Source organism: Protopterus annectens, chromosome 12.part0 (genome assembly GCF_019279795.1).
Source record: "Protopterus annectens isolate FY-2018-M chromosome 12.part0, PAN1.0, whole genome shotgun sequence".
Lineage (NCBI taxonomy): Eukaryota > Metazoa > Chordata > Ceratodontiformes > Protopteridae > Protopterus > Protopterus annectens.
The window spans coordinates 278,361,733-278,387,063 of record NC_056746.1 but is presented as its reverse complement, the minus strand read 5'-3'; the positions used below and the strand labels follow the sequence as shown (position 1 = coordinate 278,387,063).

General features: G+C 37.3%; 1 protein-coding gene across 2 annotated transcripts in view; it reads right to left on the bottom strand.

Moving 5' to 3' along the window:
* The window catches only part of GLIS2 (GLIS family zinc finger 2), a 681,681-nt gene that overhangs the window by 46,871 nt on the left and 609,479 nt on the right, over positions 1-25,331 (bottom strand). For both annotated transcript variants that reach the window (XM_044089337.1, XM_044089338.1), the window contains one exon: positions 12,303-12,479. In XM_044089337.1, coding sequence (XP_043945272.1) covers positions 12,303-12,479 — 177 coding nt within the window. The remainder of the gene's footprint in view (positions 1-12,302; positions 12,480-25,331) is intronic.

Below are 25,331 nucleotides of genomic sequence, written 5' to 3'. Positions count from 1 at the left end.
AGAAACGCTTCAGAGAGTTAGATAGCATCAAATAACCAGTAGTGTAAATGCAATTAAAGAAAGCATACATACATACAATTTGACAGTAGATTACATAGAAAACAATAAAGCAAGATGAAACACCAGTGATATAATAATAAATAAATAAACAAGTAAAAATGACAAATATAACAAACAGGGTAAACAAAAGTATTAAAAGTATAATTTTATTTATTTATTTGACATTTGTTGACAGGGTTAGTCCAGCTGGGCCAGAGCCTTTTTTCATTGGAGACTCAGGGAGAAAAGCTCCACAAATATATCTACAATAACTAACTAAGTGCATACACATAATACATAGCTACATAAACAATGGTTACTAGGAGTAAAATTAATCTGAGTTTACAATAACAGACAAACAGATTAAAAATAATTAATAAGTACACCTGGTGGAATACAGAGTAAAAAAAATTTGCAATCATCATCATCAGTTCAGGTAAATAGCAGCAGAGGGAAGACCTAGTAAGAGTAATGCAGTGAAACATTAGGCGAAGAGAAGGGAAGTGGGGTGACATATGTATGGAAGAAAGGTGTAAAGCAAGATGACAGAGAGGAATAAGGTCAGTCAGGGGGATGATTACACTGACATAGCCATAGATTGCTTAGGTGTTTTTTTTACAGTGTTTCTGAACTGGTGTTTAGGCTTAATATTTCAAATGTCTAGGGGGAAGTTTATTCCAGCTCTCAGCTGGGGAACAGCTGTAAAGGTTCTTGCCAATTTTGATTTTTGGCTTGTATATAGAGAGGAGATGTTGTTCTGAGCTCCGAAGTGCTCTAAGTGGGGAGCAGGGGGAGATGACAGAGGTAATGCTTTGAAGGAAAGAGGGCTGGTGCAGTACAGAATGAATTATCTGAAGCTGTGGTAGGAGAAGGCTGTGGGGAAATTCTTAACCAGTTTAGTTTCCTGAGTGCAAAGCAGTAATGGGAATGGTAAGGGAGTTCTGCTGCAAATTTGGCCACCTTATTGTAAGTGGACAATAGTTTAGAGAGAAGTGTGGTTTGTAAGTTGGTAAGAATTTGAGAGCCATACAGGAGGGTTGGGAGTAGCTAGGCATGGGCTAGGGCTGTCTTGGCTTTACTGGATAAGAAGTATTTGTTCCTGTAGAGGAGTCCAAGTGTAATGTTACTGAGAATATGTAGGTCAAATTTCAGCTGGTCGTCAAAAATGACCCCAAGTAGTTTGGTGTGAGTTTCTACTGTGATAGGTGTATTGTTAAAGGAAGAGATAGAGAAAGAGGATTTTAGGTGAGTCATTGTTTTTAGGATGAAAAGCAGAAGTTTAGTCTTCTTTGGGTTTACGATTAGCTGGTTCTGGTTGAACCAGTTTTCGATAGACAAAAAGGAGTTTTGAGTTGTAGTATGTAGATCAGAGAGAGTATTGGCTATGGTGATGACTGTGGAGTCATTGGCAAAGGGTACAAGCGATGATAGTGGTGTGGAGGTAGATAATTGATTGGTGATAATATTAAACAATAATATTAATAATATTACCAATAATATTAAATAGGAATATTAGAAGTATAGTCTATTATGCTAGAACTTAGATGTGCCATTAAGAAATGTAGGGTCAGTTATGGAGTTAAATTACCTTCATCTCCAAAAACAGTCACAAGGGAATGCTTGTTTACATTCCTGCAGTTGCTGCAGAGGGTTAATTAAGGCTGTGCACTGTTGTTCCTGTGCTACAAGGTTTGATTCCCTCAACCCTCATTTGCCTACAGTGTGACCTTGAGCAAATCACTCAACCAGACATTGTTCCCAGGTCACCCCTGAAAATGAACTATGACTCCAGTGGGCCTACCTACTTAACAAATGGGTATTCTTATTATTATTATTATTAGATGTAACAGAACTGCTCTGAACTGATACTCAATGGGACCACCTTGTGGGAACAAGAAGCAATCGTTAATATCATTACTGGCAAACTCAGCACCAATTTCACTTTATCTACTCAGATTTCTGTATATACTGCTACCAAGAGATTCCCTATAAAAATCACTACAGATCAAGCCCTGTCAGCTCTGTCTCAAACCAAGAACATCAACACCATGGGTCCTGATAACATTCCTGTCTGCCTTTTATTCAATTAAAACTAATGTTTATCTCACACTTCTTCTAACCTACTAAAATATAAAAGTAATAGGAAAAGAAAACAGAACAGTTTTGACTATTATCTACAGTTAACCCTAAATGCAGTCACTGCAAACATTACAGTGGGTCAGACTGCAGTTTCTTCTACAAGGTGTGCCTCAACTGCTGTCATTAATCAAGCCACACTGTCTGTATTCCTTGAGCATTAACCTGCAGAAATGCTGGGATGTACATGCAACTCATAAGGTCCACCACTGCTGTATGATAACCACAGGATGTACATGTAACTCATAAGGTCCACCACTGCTGTGTGATAACCACAGGATGTACATGTAACTCATAAGGTCCACCACTGCTGTGTGATAACCACAGGATGTACATGTAACTCATAAGGTCCATCACTGCTGTGTGTAACCACAGGATGTACATGTAACTCATAAGGTCCACCACTGCTGTGTGATAACCGCAGAATGTACATGCAACTCATAAGGTCCACCACTGCTGTGTGATAACCACAGGATGTACATGAAACTCATAAGGTCCATCACTGCTGTGTGATAACTGCAGGATGTACATGTAACTCATAAGGTCTACCACTGCTGTGTGATAACCGCAGGATGTACATGTAACTCATAAGGTCCACCACTGCTGTGTGATAATCACAGGATGTACATGCAACTCATAAGGTCTATCACTGCTGTGTGATAACCACATGATGTACATGCAACTCATAAGGTCCATCACTGCTGTGTGATAACCACAGGATGTACATGCAACTCATAAGGTCCATCACTGCTGTGTGATAACTGCAGGATGTACATGTAACTCATAAGGTCCATCACTGCTGTGTGATGACCACAGGATGTACATGTAACTCATAAGGTCAACCACTGCTGTGTGATAACTACAGGATGTACATGTAACTCATAAGGTCCACCACTGCTGTGTGATAACCACAGGATGTACATGCAATTCATAAGGTCCACGACTGCTGTGTGATAACCACAGGATGTACATGCAACTCATAAGGTCCACCACTGCTGTGTGATAACCACAGGATGTACATGCAACTCATAAGGTCCACCACTGCTGTGTGATAACCACAGGATGTACATGCAACTCATAAGGTCCATCACTGCTGTGTGATAACCACAGGATGTACATGCAACTCATAAGGTCCATCACTGCTGTGGGATAACCACAGGATGTACATGTAACTCATAAGGTCCACCACTGCTGTGTGATAACCACAGGATGTACATGCAACTCATAAGGTCCACCACTGCTGTGTGATAACCACAGGATGTACATGTAACTCATAAGGTCCACCACTGCTGTGTGATAACCACAGGATGTACATGTAACTCATAAGATTCACCACTGCTGTGTGATAACCACAGGATGTACATGTAACTCATAAGGTCCATCACTGCTGTGTGATAACCACATGACGTACATGCAACTCATAAGGTCCATCACTGCTGTGTGATAACCACAGGACATACATGCAACTCATAAGGTCCATCACTGCTGTGTGATAAACACAGGACGTACATGTAACTCATAAGATTCACCACTGCTGTGTGATAACCACAGGATGTACATGTAACTCATAAGGTCCATCACTGCTGTGTGATAACCACAGGATGTACATGCAACTCATAAGGTCCACCACTGCTGTGTGATAACCACAGGATGTACATGTAACTCATAAGGTCCATCACTGCTGTGTGATAACCACAGGATGTACATGCAACTCATAAGGTCCACCACTGCTGTGTGATAACCACAGGATGTACATGCAACTCATAAGGTCCATCACTGCTGTGTGATAACCACAAGATATACATGTAACTCATAAGGTCCACCACTGCTGTGTGATAACCACAGGATGTACATGCAACTCATAAGGTCCACCACTGCTGTGTGATAACCACATGATGTACATGCAACTCATAAGGTCCACCACTGCTGTGTGATAACCACAGGATGTACATGCAACTCATAAGGTCCACCACTGCTGTGTGATAACCACAGGATGTACATGTAACTCATAAGGTCCATCACTGCTGTGTGATAACCACATGATGTACATGTAACTCATAAGGTCCATCACTGCGGTGTGATAACCACAGGATGTACATGTAACTCATAAGGTCCATCACTGCTGTGTGATAACCACAGGATGTACATGTAACTCATAAGGTCCATCACTGCTGTGTGATAACCACAGGATGTACATGTAACTCATAAGGTCCACCACTGCTGTGTGATAACCACAGGATGTACATGCAACTCATAAGGTCCACCACTGCTGTGTGATAACCACAGGATGTACATGCAACTCATAAGGTCCATCACTGCTGTGTGATAACTACAGGATGTACATGTAACTCATAAGGTCCACCACTGCTGTGTGATAACCACAGGATGTACATGCAACTCATAAGGTCCACCACTGCTGTGTGATAACCACAGGATGTACATGCAACTCATAAGGTCCACCACTGCTGTGTGATAACCACAGGATGTACATGCAACGCATAAGGTCCACCACTGCTGTGTGATAACCACAGGATGTACATGCAACTCATAAGGTCCATCACTGCTGTGTGATAACCACAGGATGTACATGTAACTCACAAGGTCCACCACTGCTGTGTGATAACCACAGGATGTACATGTAACTCATAAGGTCCATCACTGCTGTATGATAACCACAGGATGTACATGCAACTCATAAGGTCTATCACTGCTGTGTGATAACCACAGGATGTACATGCAACTCATAAGGTCCATCACTGCTGTGTGATAACCACAGGACGTACATGTAACTCATAAGGTCCACCACTGCTGTGTGATAACCACAGGATGTACATGCAACTCATAAGGTCCACCACTGCTGTGTGATAACCACATGATGTACATGCAACTCATAAGGTCCATCACTGCTGTGTGATAACCACAGGACATACATGCAACTCATAAGGTCCATCACTGCTGTGTGATAACCACAGGACGTACATGTAACTCATAAGATTCACCACTGCTGTGTGATAACCACAGGACGTACATGTAACTCATAAGATTCACCACTGCTGTGTGATAACCACAGGATGTACATGGAACTCATAAGGTCCACCACTGCTGTGTGATAACCACAGGATGTACATGTAACTCATAAGGTCCATCACTGCTGTGTGATAACCACAGGATGTACATGTAACTCATAAGGTCCACCACTGCTGTGTGATAACCACAGGATGTACGTGTAACTCATAAGGTCCACCACTGCTGTGTGATAACCACAGGATGTACGTGTAACTCATAAGGTCCATCACTGCTGTGTGATGACCACAGGATGTACATGTAACTCATAAGGTCCATCACTGCTGTGTGATAACCACAGGATGTACATGTAACTCATAAGGTCCACCACTGCTGTGTGATAACCACAGGATGTACATGCAACTCATAAGGTCCACCACTGCTGTGTGATAACCACAGGATGTACATGCAACTCATAAGGTCCACCACTGCTGTGTGATAACTACAGGATGTACATGTAACTCATAAGGTCCACCACTGCTGTGTGATAACCACAGGATGTACATGCAACTCATAAGGTCCACCACTGCTGTGTGATAACCACAGGATGTACATGCAACTCATAAGGTCCACCACTGCTGTGTGATAACCACAGGATGTACATGCAACTCATAAGGTCCACCATTGCTGTGTGATAACCACAGGATGTACATGCAACTCATAAGGTCCACCACTGCTGTGTGATAACCACAGGATGTACATGTAACTCATAAGGTCCACCACTGCTGTGTGATAACCACAGGATGTACATGTAACTCATAAGGTCCATCACTGCTGTGTGATAACCACAGGATGTACATGTAACTCATAAGGTCCACCACTGCTGTGTGATAACCACAGGATGTACATGTAACTCATAAGGTCCACCACTGCTGTGTGATAACCACAGGATGTACATGTAACTCATAAGGTCCACCACTGCTGTGTGATAACCACAGAATGTACATGTAACTCATAAGGTCCACCACTGTTGTGTGATAACCACAGGATGTACATGTAACTCATAAGGTCCACCACTGCTGTGTGATAACCACAGGATGTACATGTAACTCATAAGGTCCATCACTGCTGTGTGATAATCACAGGATGTACATGCAACTCATAAGGTCTATCACTGCTGTGTGATAACCACAGGATGTACATGCAACTCATAAGGTCCATCACTGCTGTGTGATAACCACAGGATGTACATGTAACTCATAAGGTCCACCACTGCTGTGTGATAACCACAGGATGTACATGCAACTCATAAGGTCCACCACTGCTGTGTGATAACCACATGATGTACATGCAACTCATAAGGTCCACCACTGCTGTGTGATAACTACAGGATGTACATGCAACTCATAAGGTCCACCACTGCTGTGTGATAACCACAGGATGTACATGCAACTCATAAGGTCCACCACTGCTGTGTGTAACCACAGGATGTACATGCAACTCATAAGGTCCACCACTGCTGTGTGATAACCACAGGATGTACATGCAACTCATAAGGTCCACCACTGCTGTGTGTAACCACAGGATGTACATGCAACTCATAAGGTCCACCACTGCTGTGTGATAACCACAGGATGTACATGCAACTCATAAGGTCCACCACTGCTGTGTGATAACCACAGGATGTACATGCAGCTCATAAGGTCCACCATTGCTGTGTGATAACCACTGCAGGTTCTGGGTTGTACTCACTGCTAACTTACACAAGTAGTGCTTCTAGCCTGTTCTACTGAGCAAATATGGAGTACAGCAGTACAATTACTGTTTTGCAAAGGAAAACACAGAGCTACCTAATTATTTATTTATTTTATTTTGGTGGAGGGACATAGCCCCTCGTCTCCCCATGGAAGTGGTTTTACTCCCTCACCCCTTTACTTAATATAAGCGATTCTGAAGTGACTGCAGCATAACAAAAAGATGACTTCACATTTACAGTATAACCTCAGTTTTTACAGAAATGTGTTTTAGTACAATTTTGCATTACACACCTGTCCCTTTTCATCCCCTTGTCACAGACCTGACTTACTCTCCCGCTAGCCTTACTGCGAGATGGGGAAAAGCTGTTTCATTCCTACCATCTTGCTAGCGGTACTTGCTTATGCACAATTCTTACCATTTACTTGCATGCCTGTGTGCATATATAATATGGTCTCTGCTGTACTGTTGGTGGTATACACACAAATTTTAGCTCTTAGTTTATTCTTCACAATAGGCAATACCGCATTCTCACTGGCAGCTTCTTTGACAAAAGCAGTACCAGGTATCCACTCTACCACAATCTGTTTTGTAAAATAAAGGGCATCCTTTCAGTTATACTGCATTACAGGTGTAGTGCTCCTTAAAGTACTTTTTTTTTTTTTTAACTTTTGTACAGGTATTGGTCACTGGGACACTGAAGCTACCAGTATCATTTTCTTGCTGCCGGGCTACTGGTAGGTGTTAAATCCAATAGTATTCAATACACGAATAAACAAAGCTTTCCTTGTTTTTTAACTTGAACTGACATAAAATTATCTACTTTCAACCCATCTCACAACTCTTTAAATAAAGTCTTACCACACAACCCTTTCACCTTTGCATGCATGTCATGAGATTCAACACCACCTTTTTACACTTGTAAAAAGTACAGTGCATTTTTATGGGATTCATCAGCTTAGTGAGCTTTGTTATTGCAAATGCAGTTTCTGTAATGCTGTAGACCCAGAATTCCAAAATGATATGCGCTGTACCTTTCATTATGATTATTGACACTGTCAGTAAGCTAATATGGCCCACAAGTATATAACACACTCAACAGCAACGTATCTTTCATGACACTGGACAGTTCACAAACAGGGTCTTAAGATGTTGAAATGTTATTCCAAAACTATGACCACTATTGCAATTATGATCCTCCATTTTATTAGGCAAAATTTTTTATAATGTGTAACACCTGTCATTTCAGACCTGTAATTTACAACCTAGTCATATCTCAAAACCACTTCAGAACATTCTGAAGCGTGGAAGACTTTTCACTTTTCAGAGGCATGAATTGTTACCCTGACAACAAAAGGCATACCTGATGCATTAATGCAGCATAGCAGCATGTATTAGCTTTACTTAAACTATAGTCATAAGTACGTAAACACACACACACACACACACACACACACACACACACACACACACACACACACACACACACTATGCATTTATTTATTTTTGTTAACTGTAGTAAACACTGGTTCAAGGTGACCTTTTCTCAGGTTTAGCCTGGTAGGGCAACCTATAATTAAAGAAAACTACATCTATCATATCCACCCCCATATATAAATATTTTATATATATATATAATATATATATATATATATATATATATATATATATACATGGATCTAGGACTGTTGAACGAAAATTGAACAGTCCGAATCCACTATCCCCGAACACACTTTAATGAAAGTGCTTTCACCAAAAAAGTGATTTCGTTAAAGTGTGCTCAAAACAAAAAAAAAATAAAAACATTACATTTACGTTTTTGCAGGGGGGCAAGCCCCCCTGCACCCTCCCCTACTTTTATATTCTCACTCCGAGGTCACACTACAGTGGGGAAAAGGGAATTTTCCCTTATCCCCACTGTAGTGCGATCTCCACAACAGGCATTCTTCCGCGAAAGTGCTTCTTTGGTGAAAAGCACTTTCGTGTAAGCTTCTTTGGTGAAAAGCACTTTCGTGTAAGTATGCACAGCCGTTTCACATTCGGTGAAACGGACGCTCGAGCATTAGTCCTGGACCCATATATATATATATATATATATATATATGTATATATTTACATATATATATATATATATATATATATATAACCCCATACACTGCACACCACAATAACAATTATTAAAACACATCCCATCCACAAACCACACACACAACACAAGCACACAAATCCTTACAAGCTATATATATATATATATATATATACATATATATATGTATATATTTACATATATATATATATATATATATATATATATATATATATATATATATATATATACACACACACATAGATTCACTTTATAATCCTGAAATCTTGAAATACTGAAATATCGAATTTCAGTATCTCGACACTACAAAGCCGAAAAACCAAAACGCCGAAACCCAAAAACCACAAAATGCAAAACAATGAAAGTAAACACGCCATACACCACGCAACACATACACCAGCCTCCCCACATTGAAACAAACAAAACACACACAAATACTACAATACAAATAAATAAACCTACCCTACATATAAGCAGGGGGGCAAGCCCCCCTGCACCCCACCATGTGGGGGGGTTATACCCCCACACCCCCACTACTTATATATACTAACTCCGAGGTCACACCAAACAGAAAAAGACAGTAAACTCATCACTACACACCACAGTGCCCCCAGACACACAAACACACACACACACACACACACACACACACACACACACACACACACACACACACACACACATATCACAAATGCACAAACACCACCACTTTCAACACTTACACACTCATACTCTTACCTATCTACCCTAACCCACATCTAAAATGTCCAAACACACTCACATACACTCAAATCCCTACCCAAAACCCATAAACAAAATATTCACTTACTTTAATCTCCAACCATATCCACATACGAAATGTAAATCAGGCACACAGTACATCCCACGTCCCGTAGCGCACCACCAAAACCGCAAATTCGACATTTCCGGATTTGTGGTTCTGGGGTTTCGCTATTTCGGAAGTTTGACTTTATAATCTCAAAATACTGAAATTCAATATTTCAGTATTTCGAGATTATAAAGGGAATCCATATAAATATATGGGTCTAATTTGTTTCATTGAATCTCATTTCACTGAATTTCATTTCACCCTGACCACTTCGCTGAAAACTCAAATTACTGAAAACTCATTCACTGAACTGCAGTTAGTATATATTGCACTGTGTAGAGTACTGTAAGGAAAGTAAAAGGTATATGCCCTTTTCCCCACTGTAGTGCAATCCTGGAGTTAGTATATATAGTTGGGGGGACACAGCCCCCGCATTGTAGTGTGTGGTGGCTGTAGCACCCCACTTAGTTTGAGTAAATATTGTCTTCTGGAGAGAGTTAATCACTGGTGTTGTAACTATGTATGTCTATTGTTTAAAATGTATTGTTTTGAAGAGTTTGGTAAAATAGAATAGAAAACAAACAAGGTGGGGGGCTACGCCCTCCACACCTACCAATGTGGGTGGCTGTGCCCCCCACACCCCCATAACTATATATACTAACTCCAGGATCACACTACAGTGGGAAAAAGGGCATATACCTTTTACTTGCTTTACAGTACTCCACACAGTGCCATATATACTAACTGCAGATCAGTGAAATGAGATTCAGTGAAATGAGTTTTCAGTAATTTGTGTTTTCAGCGATGTGGTTGGGGTGAAATGAAATTCAGTGGAATGAGATTCAATGAAACAACAAAGTAGACCCAAATATATATATCTATCTGTCTATATATATATATATATATATATATATATATATATATATATATATATACATATATATATATACATATATACACACACACACACACACACACACACACACACACACACACACACACATATATATATATATATAGAGAGAGAGAGAGAGTTTATGAACATTGATCAAAATGCACATATATATATATATATATATATATATATATATATACTGATTAACACTGATCAAAATGTCGAAGCACTGAAACATACTTGATTGATGCTAGTATTTTGAAAAACTAACTTACTGAAATCTTAAAACAGCAAAAATTTCAATGATCACGAAAGGAAAACACTTTACTTCTGGGATCCTTGAACTAAAACCACATCACTGCATTTAGACCCAATTTGTCTAATGCTAATGTTATGGAAACAGATTTTATAAGAACGGGTGGAGGGCTGGCTTTAGGAGTGGGACAGATTTAGAAATGGCATGCATTAGTAAGGATACCCCTAATCTCAACCCTTTACCTTATCTTACTTTAGAAACCCTCTTCCCATTAACACTACCACAGCATAAGACACTCAGATACATACCACTTATATAAATAAACATGCACTACACTATCACCTCTAATGCCAAAACTTCCTGTATATCCAAAACATTTGGCATTAGCATACCACACACTTACCTTCCACTCAAACACATACCACAAACAGCAATGCACAAGCACAACATTAAATCTATCCCTTTCTTAACCCTTACTCTAACTCTAGCCCACAAAACCTTGCTCACATACTCCCAGCCCTAATGCTTAAACTTTCTGTATATCCAAATAATTTTGCATTAAAATCCAAAACACATACTTCTGCAAGCAAATGTCAACTTTTAACATTGTCAACACTCAGTCACAATTGCACTCGAATAAATAAATTGCTACACACTATAAACTGTGTCAGTCATATGACTACTTGATAGAATAAGAATGATCCGCATATATATCTATATGGGTGTGACTCAAAAGGTTGAATACCTTTGGTTGAAAAGTTTTTGTGAGTGAGAAAATGCACAAATGAGTGACTGCTCATTTGTGTGACACACACACACACACACACACACACACACACTCTTCAGCTGGGGTAGAAGCAACACAAGGACTATGTATATAAAGCAGTTTAAATGCATGTGCATTTTTAAAGATACTGTCTAAACCTTAATGACGACCATTGTCCCCTTTAGTTCCTGTCCTTAACAACAGCTATCTGCCTTCCTCAAGCCGGCTCCTTTCCACAATCCTTCTGTCTGTCTCTCACCTTCTCTATTTCTTCTGGTGAGCGAATCATTGTAAGCAAGGTCATAGCTGGTCCATGCTAAGCATATAGATCCTGGCTACCCAGACATAACATATGTCAGATGCAGCTGATGGCTGTGTTAAAGGTAGTCTTGTGTGTGTGTATGTCAGTATATGTGTGTGTATTCTGTCTGGTCTTGCTGCATCCATTCCATTTAAAGCAGGACTTACTCTTTCACATAATTACATCATAGAATACAGACCTGCATCTGTACTTACTGTTGCCCACTGGCAGACCAATTGTTTTTCCATTAGAACTTCAGCAGAGACTCTTGTCTCTTTGTTTGGTGTTACAAAGACAGAGGGTGGCATGCGCAGTGCATTCCCAGAGCTGAGGGGCAGAAAGAACTGGAAGGAGTTGGCGACACCATCAAGGTAGCGGAGAGTCGGGGAACCCTGGAAAAGAAAACAACTTCTGGTTAGCGTCATTAATTTGTTACTTTCGTAGTTTATTGCTTGCAGGACTGCAAAGAAACAAAAAAAAATGTTATACTGAAAATAGGACATGGAACTTTTGCATGTGTTCTAGGAGGCAGGATTTTAAACTGGGAAAAGGGTTCCATGAAATGCATGAAATATACATGCCAGATTCACAAAGGTTACACAAAGTGTATGCTACGTGTACACTTTGTGTAACCTTTCTGAGTGAATGCACAGCACAAGTATCGTGATACAGCTGTTCTTCAATTCAGAAAGTGTACAAAAAGTGTACATATTATACACTTTGTGGTAACCTTTATGACTCCGGCTTTACATTTTTTTAAATACCCCCTGTCTACCTCTAAAAATAATTTTTTAGTGAGATAATTTTGGATCTGGCTCTGATTTTACATTTATCTAAAAGATAAAATAGAATTGCTATGATGTGCAAGAAAGTTACAATGGCTGCATTTATGCTTCTAACATTCGACTTATAGGATTATACATAAATATAATAATGTATAAGATGATATTTCAAAACATTTCAACAAATGCAGTTACAACTGGCATCGAGAAAGTAATTCAAACTGCTAGATAGCATACCAGTGTTCAAACAGTTACCTAGAAATATATTTTTTTATTTCGTTACAGTGCCACTTTCAAGATATTTTCATTTTTGCATACTGCAAAATTGTTCATAACTTTAAACATATTTTCATTTTTCATCCACTACTAATGTCCTTGTGTAGTACTTTTACAAATCCTGGTCATTATCAAGCATTTCTGCCGCATAAACCACATCAGAAATTGCAAGATTAAGATAATATACAAGCAAACCAGTCTGATAGCCACCAGATTTAAATAATTTTTTTACAGTGATAAACCTTCAAGAAAATACCACACACGTGAAATAACATTATATAAAAATGTGCAATGGGGATGAATTTTTTAGAAAATATAGTATAGGGGCAGAGACACTCATTGCCCTTTACATTTGTATTTTATGTGGAAAGGGAATCATCACAATAAACTACAGAAATTATTTTTGTTGTTTACTTCACATCTGACTTGACATCTATAGTAGTAATTTGCTATTAAATAAACAAAGAAAGCAACTAAGCAACTAAAAATGCAGCACTGTGTTACTACTAAATACAATTTCAAAAGCACTGTGTTAATACTAAATACAATTACAAAAGCACTGTGTTACTACTAAATACAATTACAAAAGCACTGTGTTACTACTAAATACAATTACAAAAGCACTGTGTTACTACTAAATACAATTACAAAAGCACTGTGTTACTACTAAATACAATTACAAAAGCACTGTGTTACTACTAGATACAATTACAAAAGCACTGTGTTACTACTAAATACAATTACAAAACATATAGTGTCACAGATTCTCATAGCAAAATATGAATGTATTCAGGGAATAAAGCCTTCCATCAGCTTCACAGAAAAATGTGAAAAGAGACAAATGTAATGTACTATAGTAATTTGACCAATAAAACTAAATCTTCTCCCTTTTAATAAAAGGTACCACTCTAAAAAAGTGTTATTTCAAGTTCCATTCTCGACATTTAGTTAATCCAGCAGAATGTACCTGTTACTGTTCAGGTCACATCAGTTAAGTCTCCTTTAACTCTGCTCCACTCTAACACAACCACTAAGATTGTTTTTACATCTACAATTTATTTAACTCTAATTTCTCACTTTTGTACATACTGTAAATTAACACATCGGATTTACTATGTGTATAAAGCATTACTCGACCATTGTATTGCATTAATATCACTTATGTATTACTGTACTCTTGTCTATTTTCTATCTCTGGTCAGTTTTTAACCCAGGGCTGAAACTGAAATTGGTCAGAACTGATCAGTGCTCTACAATGATAAGCAAATTCAAATAAATAAAAGTTAACACTTATAGCATCATTAGTACATGCTCTGTTCTACCACCTAGTTTTAGATTGTAGTGAAGTAATGAGCACATCTCCATCTATTTTAATCATGAAGAACAGCACAACCCTTCAGGATCATGCCTCACATTGTGCCTGCACATTCAGTAATATATCCACCATGCACAACTTCCCATGTCTTATTCTTACATTTTTATGAAAAAGTAAGAAATCCAACTGGTTAACAGAGATGTGTGCCTAAAAAGTTTTCCAAAAATGTCTGCATAAAAAAAGAAATCATGCTATTTCATAATACAATGCAATAATACACAATGGATCTTGCAAGTGAGCCATTCAATCTATTTTACAGCCATTTCTTCGACTGCTGATACATCGAATGAAAAGTGTGGAAACAACTTTCAGAGAAAGTAAAGTTTTCCTTTTTCTCTACTGCTCTGCAAATTTGTTGGGGATGTAAGGGGTGTTTCTCCCACATGGCATGCAATCTCCCCTACAAAAAAAAAAAAAAAAAATTAAAATTGCCAGAGATTGTGCAGTTGTGGGGAAAAGGCATATTCTCCAATACCACTATTATACCAATCTTGCATTAGCCTAAATTGTTGACTAAATGGAGCAGACAGAAAAGCTGCTGAGAAAACAAAATAAAATCGATATATATGGAGGAATCCTTGTTTGTGTGTGTTATTGCTTATATATATATATATATATATATATATATATATATATATGTATATATATGGGTCTACCTGACATTACTGACTCTCCAGAATGCCGACAACCATACGGCCAACACCATATGATCGACATTTGGAATGCCGACAATGTGGAACTGGCATTTCACTATAGTGCGGAATGGAAATATTTCCATTCCTGCACTGTAGTGCGATCTTGGAGTTGATATATTAAAGTTATGGGGGGTGTGGGGGGCGTAGCCCCCCTGCTAGCAGTTAAAAGGAAATTTTATTTTCCTTTTACATGGTCTACTTACAATGTTGAGATTTCGGATGTCGGTCATATGGTGTCGGCCATATGGTTGTCGGCATTCTGAAATTTCGGCATTGTGAAGTAGATCCATACACACATCACCCTTACTTAAATATACTAACTTCTAACTGAAAAAGAAGAAAAAATTCCCACAATGAATTAGCTGTGACGGATACCAAAAACTAGTGTTGAAACTCCAAAAATGTAGCAGCAACAGAAACAATGTAGAGACTGAATGTAAAAAACAACACTTTTAATAATTACGATAAAAACAACAAAGGGAGAACACTTTCTCACTATAGGGTGCTTCTTCAGACTATGTTGAGACAAGGTAATTTACAAAATATATAAAGGAATTCAAAAATCAAAAATCAGAGCAACCAATAATAAATTATTTTTAATTAAAAATAGCAAATCAAAATCACTGAACAATACTAGTTAACAAAATCATCTAAACAGATCCCTTGACCTTAAAACTGGCCTTAAAGAGACCCAACCATTTAATCCAGGTGATTTATCTGCCTAGAACATGATGATTTAGCATAACTCCCTGTTCTCAGTATAAATCTTCAATTCTCCAATACATGCGCACAGTTCAATATTCTCAATAACTATAAAATTAAAAATATTTGAACAATCATAATCCATTACATGTTTCACTAAAGCATTCCTTATATCACCCATATGAATATTATAAAGATGCTCCGTTATTCTTTCAAAGAATGGGCGATTGGTCTTGCCCACATAAAAACTAGTACATGATTTACAAACAGCCAGCTAGGCCATGTTAGAAGTCTGACAATTAGCTATAGCATTAAATGAAAACAATGGTACCTGAGTTAGGATAAACAAATCTGTTATATGTATCTATATAAACACTGAAGCAGCATCTATTGCAGCGGCACGTACCCAAAGAAACATAATCCTTGGTAGGTGCACGATTAACCTTATAACACAACTGTCGTTTGAGAGACTTTTTATGTTTATATCTAAATCGTGGTTTCTCTTCAACAACACTATTAATGCTGTCATCAGCTGATAAAATAGATCAGTTAGACTCAGTAATGTTCTGTTTAGCCCTATATCACTAACATAGAAAAGGGTTACTGGAACCAAACTACTGTATACACCTCTGTCCTTACTACTGACTGTGCCTGTAGATTGAACATCTACATTAACTTTAGAAAAATACTGTAGGGAAGTGGACAATATGTGTAAATAAGTGCTGGACTTAAGATCTGGTAGGTTGAGACCTTATTTTTCGCTTTAGATTCCCCTATCCCTTTCTTTTTGCCTTTCTGTTTGCCTAAATGCCAATATCAGTCCCTAGTAGAGAAGCCAGTCTCTAACCTGCAGTCTAAATTTCTTCTTGGCGTCATCCCACTCTCTTATATTTCCCTTTGTAGTTATTTGCTCCCAGGACCTTGGTTCCTTTGCCAGTTTTCTCCAGTAAGTTCCAGCCCCCTCTTGTCTATTTTCTGTACCCGTACTTGCAGTTATCCATGCTGGTAAAAATCACCTTTCTACATTCCTGTGTTTACTTAGTACTTGGAATACTTTAAACAACGTTATCAATATAATATTATGTATGGTTGTGGTTATTCTCCTTACAGATCTGCATCCAAAATCCATTTCACTCCTGATTTTTTTAACGTTTTTATTAATGACATTATGCTTAACAAAATTATTATTATAGACTATGATTAATGACTTATGACACAGACAAGCACATTTATATAAAAGTAATCAAATCATATTAACAGTTTCACATTTATAAACATTATACATTATACATCTCATATATTGTGCTATACCATATAATCAAAGCAACATTACATAAATCATTCATTTCCTACCTTCTCTTAAACCTCATTCCTCCTCTAAGACATTTTCTGGGTGCAGTGCTCCCATAATTTCCATTTTTTCTATGTAATTTACTCCTACTCTTTTCTAAAGATCCTACTTCCTGTTCTTTTATCTCTGTTACAATATTCACTACTGCTAGTATAGTTGCAGTAGACTTTTAAATTTCCATTTTGTAATAATTGCTTATTTTGCAGGTCACCAGAATTAAACTTAACAAGGCCTTACTATATCTAGGCAATTCAGATCTTGTATCCCAGATCCCCAGCTGAAAAAAATAGTTTCCTTAGTTCCAGCAATTTGCTCACCCAGTATTCCTGATAGAGTATTTTGTAGGAAATTTGTAAAGTCTGCCAGCTCATTACACTCTGAGAACCTATGCTCCCAAGTACCTCTTTCTTCTCCACTACACCTCCAATATTTCTCATCTATATGAGGAAAAATTCTTTGGAGTCTGCTTGGGGTAGAAAAGCATCTGTGAAAACACTTCCTGGCAAAAGTCCTAAATCTAGATTTTGTTGTGTATTTGGGAGCTATACATATGTCATCTGATTGTTTCTTTGTGAATTGCTATTCTAATATCTCTTCCCAATTTTTTCTTATCTCCTCTGATTGATTTCTACAGTTATTGTGAAATATTTTACGTGCCCTAAAAATTACCCCTTTTGTAACAGCAGTTTCTGTTCCAGGTTCAATTAAAAACTCAACCAGTACAGGTCTTTCCTTTAGGATTCCCCATCCCTTTCTCTTTCCTTATACTCTGATATCAATCCCTGATGGGGAAGGCAATCTCTAGCCTGAAGCCCAAATGTATTCTTGGCGTCTTCAAATTCTATTACCTTTAACCTCTCTATAGTTAATTGTTCTCGGTGTCTTGGTTTCTTTGCTAGCTTCCTCCGATAAATTCCAGTCCCCTTTTGCCTATTCTCTGTACCCCTAATTGCAGTCATCCCTATTGGCAGAATCTTCTTTCTCCTCTCCCGTGTTGGCTTAGTTCTTAGTATATTTTCTTCTACTTTATTAATAAAATATTCCACATGGTTGTTATTATTCTCCTTAAGGATTTGCATCTAAAATCCCACTCTCTCCTGATTTCTTTTTTAAACATCTTTATTGAATTGTCACTTGTAACAAGCAAATGTACATTTACATAAAAGTAATCAAACTATATTAACAAGTTCTCTTCACATTTACAAACACTATACATCACATGCATTGTTCTATACTATATAGTGAAACATTACAAACATTATTCAGTCCCAGCCTTCTCTTAAACCTCATTCCACCTCTAAAACATTTTTTCTGCATGCATTGTTCCCACAACTTTAATTTTTCTATGTAAATTACTTCTACCCTTTTTTAAAGATCCACTCTTGTTCTTTTATCTCTGTTACAATACTCACTATTTTGAGTATAGTTGGTTTAGACTTTGATATCCATTTTCCACTAATAAGTTTCTTGGAGGCTACCATAATTAAACTTAATAAGGCCTTAGACAATTCACATCCTGTATCCCAGCTCAAAAACTCACTTCCTTAGGTATACTCATTTGCTTGCTCAGTATTCCTAACAGAATACTCTGTACTGGAAATTTTAAAGTTTGCCAACTCATTACACTCTGAGAAAACATACTCCCAGATAGCTCTTTCTTCCCCATTATACCTCCAGTATTTCCATCTACTTGAGGAAAAAATCTATGGAGTCTGCTTGGGGTATAAAGGTATCTATGCAAACACTTCCAGTCAAAAATCATAAACCTTCTAGATGTTACTGCATATTTGGGAGCCATACATATGTCCTCCCATTGTTTCTTTGTGAATTGCTTATCTAATCTCTCTTCCCAATATTTTCCAACCTTTTCTGATTGATGCCTATACTTATAATGCAGTATTTTTTATGCTCTACTTATTTTCCATTTTTTAACATCAGCTTCTTTTCTAGGTCCAATTAAAAACTCAGCCTGTGCAGGTCTTTAATTTAATATTCCCCATCCATTTCTCTTTGCCTATACTCTGATATCAATTCCTGATAGGGAAGGCAATCTCTAGAGTGCAATCCAAATGTCTTTTTGGCTTCTTCCCATTCTATTACCTTTCCTCTCTAATTATTTGATCCTAATATCTTGGTTCCTTTGCCATCTTTCTCTAGTAGATTCCAGCTCCATCTTGCTTATTCTTTGTACCCTTAATAGCAGTCATCCCTACTGGCAGAACTGCCTTTCTCTATTCCCGCATTGGCTTAGTTCTTAGAATACTTTCTGCTACGTTGTGAGTTTATCTGTAGGTTACTGTTATTCTATTTAAGGATCTACATCCAAAATCCAATCTCTCCTTGTTTCTTGAGCATCCCCTCTGTATCATCAGCATCCTCTCTGTATCATCAGCATCCCTTTCCACTTTGAATCACAGCTTTTTGCTTGTGCTTGTGCTAGGAGCCTTAATTGTGTAGCTCTGAAATACCCCTTTAAATCGGGTAATCCAAACCACCTGTTTCTATTGGAAGGATCAACTTTTCCTCATAGATGAAATCATTCAACTCTTTATTAATTGCTACCACAACTTCTCCTCTGGTTGATAAAAATATGCCTGACCTATGTATGAAACTAAAGGACTAAAACATTTTCAGTACTTGTATCTTGCTATCTATATCCAAAAAACAGGGCTTCCAGTTTCTCAGTTTTTACATTACCTTTTGTTTAGTCTCTTCCCACATATCCTTAGCTGTTATAACAGAATCATTTTAACCCATACTCCTAAGTACTGTCAAAATAAATATGGGTATTTTTAAATGAATATGTGTGTGGTACATAGTTTACAGCTATTGCTTTATTTTACCTTCATTAATTTTGAATCCTGAAAAGATATGAAACTGTCAAAATGTTCCACAACAGTGAAATGTACTTTTATGGTTTTATCAGGTACAAAAATAACTGAATTCTTTTTAATCAATACTCCTAAATACTTTATTTTATTATGTTCCCATAAATATGGGTATTGCTGGACAAATTCATCTGTGGGTACATAGTTTATAGCTATATATTTTGTTTTATCTTCAATAATTTTATATCCTGAAAAAAACAAAACTGTCTCAGAGTATTCTACAACACTGAAATGTCCTTTTCTGGTTCCATCAGGTACAAAATAATATCATCTGCAAATAAAACCAACTTTTTGAACACCATTCCAATAATATCCTTATTTCTGAGTCCTTTATTTTCTTTACTAATGGTTCTAAATATAATGCAAATAGTAAAGGGGAAAGAGGAGACCCCTGTCTGGTTCATCTGTTCAGACACAGCTTATAAGAGAGGAACCCTCTCACCTTAATTTTTGCCTCTGATCCCTCATGTAACCTAATTAACCTTATCATTTTATCAGGAAATGCAAATACTTCCATTGCCCTATTCATAAAATCCCAGCTTACTCTGTTGAATGCTTTCCTTGCATCAAGACCCACCACTAACAGCAGTATTTTCTTCCATTCTGCTTCCCTCTGGATTATCACTGCTCTATTAATGCTGTTAAATGTTTGCTTCCCCTCCACAAAACCCATTGGCCAATATCTATTAATTTTGGCATCATATTTGTCATTCTTTTGACCATTATAGACATAAACACTTTACAATCATGATTTAAAACTGAAATGGGCCTACATGAAGCTGGATCTGATGGGTGTTTACTATCTTTAGGTATTACAGCCACCACAACTTTTTCCAGGATGTTGGTGCTTCACCTCCTTTCAAAATATTGTTAAACAAAACTGCAGAGATCTTTCCCTCCTAGCTTCCAAATCTCCAAAGGAATACCAGCTATTCCTGGAGGCTTTCCTTCAGATTGATTATATGTCACAATTTTTATTTCATCTCTTCCTGTCTTAACTGTTAATTGTTGAGCCTCATCTAGCTCTAACCATGGCATACTTAAGTGTTCCACAAATATTTCCATTTTTGTTTTTTTTTTTTTGTTTTTTTGATTTTCCCCTTTTCTGATTTATACACATTTTCAGAATATCTGTAGTATCTCTACAGTATCACTGGTAATTTTTTCTTGTTTTAGGCTCCCTAAGCTTGGCAACAACCCTTTTCTACTTTCTGTTACATAAGTCATTGTGGCAAATGTTTTTGTGCTATGGAGATATTATCAGAAACAGTTGCTTAACATCAGTCTTTCTAAATGTATTTATATTATCAAGATACTCCCTTATTTTCCTCTTTAGCTCTCTGTAATTAAGCCTATTCTTGTTCAGTGAGATTCCCCTTAATTTGTAATACTTATTATTTCTACCCTATTTTTAAACTTCACTTAGATTTTATCACACTCACTAGCTATAACTTTTGGAGTACTTTCTACCTTCCCTAGTAACTCTCAGAATATTTTCACTACCCATTCCTTAAATTCCTCTCTTTTTAACAGGTAGGTGGGGAAGCACCAGTGTCTCATCTTCACTTCATTAACCTGCACCTTTATCTTAGTAATTATTGGTGCATGATTTGAAATAGTTATTGGGTGTGTATCAAAAGTCTCAAGCAAATGGACATGTTTCTGTGAAATATAATTTCTGTCAAGTCTAATCTAGTTATTTTACTGGGTCTATATTAGATAATTGAACTTTCAAAAGTTCGAGTGTCATATGGTCAACACCATATGATCGAATTTTTGAAAGTTCAAACGTTTTAACAGAGATCTCCCGTACAGAGCGGGATGGGAAGATTTCCCTTTTCTTCACTGTAGTGCAATCTTGGAGTTGGTTTATTTAAAGAGCGGGGGGTGTGGGGGGTGCAGGGCGGTTTGCCTACCTTTTTAAAACATTCAGGTAGGTTATTTGTGTAGTTTTTTTTTTTTTTTATTAGATGTTCGAACTTTAAAAAGTTTGATTATATGGTGTCGACCATATGACAGTCGAACTTTTGAAAGTTTGATTATCTAATATAGACCCATTTTACTTTGGAGAATAAAATCTAAATTCTCTCCAAGTTCCAACTACTGAATTCAAGTCTTTCATTCCAAATATTTTCAAAAACGTCTTCCAAAATCTACCCTCTTTTGTTATATTTTCCTTATAGGCCCCCCCAGACACATCCTCATTGCAAATCAAATTCCAGTCCTCACTTATAAGTAATATTCCCTGCTGAAAGCTGATTATCTCTCCAAATTTTTTAAGATCCAAAATAGCATTTTCAGGTGAAATATGACTATATGCCAGTGTAATCCTCATCCTTTACCAGTAGCCCTTTTCTACTACAAATCCGCCATTATTATCTTTTCTTCTTCTATCACTACTGGAGCTCCTCCAGCACTTAATATTAAGTATTTCTCTTTTCCTTTGTCCTTGACATTCAGCAAAATATTCATCCTGAAATCCTTTCTTTATCAAATTCACATGCTCATTTCTTTCCAAATGTTTCTCCTGTAGCATTACTATTTCCACTCTGCATTTCTTCTTATAATTAAGTATTCCTTCTTTTTGTCCATACTATGATGCATGTTTTTGCCTGTGCTTCTTAAACTAATTGTTGTCTGTTCTTTTTATATCTTTACCCCCCCCCCCCCAGATGTGAAAACTTTTCGCACACTTTCAGAAATTGTTAACTTTCAGCCTTGAAAAAAAACAGTGTTCTGTCTTTTATTGTCCTGTTATCAACTTGCCTCCACGGAAAAATAAGAGGAAAAAGAAAAATGTAGTCCTTTGTTACAGCCTGAAAGAGAAGCTGAAATATTTATTACTAAAGGAAAACTTTTCATTATATTTGGTGTTCTCACGGTTACTTGTTTTCACTTAAAATTTGTTATTATATTAAGCCAGGAGTCTTATTCCAGACATTAACCTATGCAAAAATAAGGGAAATCATATCAGGTATGCATATATTATGATCTGTGTATTTTACACCCCATCCCCCACCTCAACGACCCAAGATTACTGCCTGTTAACTTAAACATGCTTTTTGTCTTCTCTTTTTATACTGTAATGCCTACATTTCTTAATGCCAAAAATAAGAAAGAAAAGAGAAAGGAAAAAAGAGGTATCTATTTACGTTAATAAATTTATCACATACAAGAACAACTAAAATATTTTACTATAAAATATGCAATTTATATTGTGAAAAGTTTCATAGAAACACTATTAAGAAAATAAATTGTTTTACTTAAAGTTACCTTTTTCCTTCTTCTTTCCCTCCCCTCAGAGTCCTTCCAAACATTAATAACATGAAGTGAGGCAAATGCTTTTCAATTTCTCACAAGTTTAACAAAGTCAACAAAAGTCCACTCCTTCCATTTATTCATATACACCCATACTTCTCAAATGTGACTGATGCCTTGCAGTCTCACATTTATTTACTAATTTCCATGTTGCTGGTTTTATCTCCATCTCCCAGCTCCAGAATCTAGTTCAATTCCAAGGTATTTCCAGTTCTTTCGGTGAGCTCCTGTGCTTTTCTCTATCTTTTGAACATTTTCTTTGGAACAGTGGAAAAGGTTTTACTGGCAAAGTCTCTCTGTGTGCTTTACTATCAGAAGAATGAGAAGCAGAGTCCCCGTCTGCTTGATGACTCAGTTTTTGTTGGGGAAACACTTTTACATTTCCTCATTAGCCTGAATTTTATGGTTTAGGCCCTTGATTGTTTAGTAAGAAAGCATTATGAATATTCCAGTTGTGCAAGTGTTTGGACATATTGAAAGGAACTTTATACTCAGCGACCAGCCTAGTGAGAGCTGAGTACAGTGGAATAATTACATCCCTGGATCTGGATGCAAAACCTTCAGGTATAATTGTGAGAAGAGACGAAAAAAAGGCATTCTTACAGCAATGGATATGTAGTGATCAAAGAACAGTTCATTGCTGTCATAGGTTCCTGGATCCATAACTGTGGGATAAAATTTCAGGGATGTGTTGTCAATTTGACAGTTACAAGGGGAGTAATGCTTGCTGAAGGATATTATCATACACATTTTGGCATTTTTAGTCAAACGTTTTTGATACCAGATATTTGTTTCAGATCAGCCCTCTTGGAGAATGCTGGTGTCCTCTGGGGAGTGTATAATGGCACCAAGTTTGCAGTCATCTGTAAACTTGGTCAGCCACAAACTCTTAACATCACTTTGACCTCTAAGAAGTAAATACAAAACAGGAGTGGTCCAAAGACTGAACTATGGTTTATACCACTAGTGGCAGGTCTTTTGGAGGAAGAAGAGCCACCAATTCTAATTTCCTGAGTTCTACTTGTAAAGCAATTTCCTATCCAATGAGGTACACAGAGACTGACATTCATCTGAGAGAGTTTATCTATGATACCTGATTGTGAGATGATGTTGAATGCCTTTGAGAGGTATAGATATTCAGTGTTTACTGTTTTGCCTGTCCATTGCTTCAGTAACTTTTTCAAAGAAGTCAAACAGGTTAAGTAGGCCAGACTTGATTAATCTGAACTTGGTTGTTTCAAGAGTCTGTAGGTTACCTATATCCTTATTTATTAATTCCATAATGGTCCTTTCATGGCCTTACATATGAACCTGATCTAGCTTATGGGTCTACAAGTGCACAGGTCTGTTGAAGCCCCACCTTTGTGCAAGGGAATGGCTGCTGCTATCCTCAATTCATCCAACATGAAGTCTGTTTAAGTCTGATATTGAATATCTTCTGTAGGGGACTAGACCAGTCATGTTTTGTGATGACCAATAGACAGCCTGGTATGTTATCTGGTCACACAGACATAGTATTCATGCCCTTAGTGCATTAACAACTTTTTTTGGGGAGATTTGAGGGGAGGACTAGGTGTGGGTAGGTGGTCTGAGAATACTGGAGAGGAAAAGAGGGGGTGAAGCTTGAGCTAAATTTGTTTACTGTCTCTTATAGGTCTGAATATGTGATATCTGGCATTGTTTCTGAGATTTTTCAACATAATTAAAGAATGCTGTGTGGTTAGCTTTTTCCTAGGTGGCCATTTTTACCTCATATCTGGCTTTGGTTGATTTGATTAGGGTCCAGAGTTTCTTGTTTAGTTTAGAAAGAGTGTTTCTAGCATCTTGAGAGTTAGATTCATTTTTGTATGCAATAAG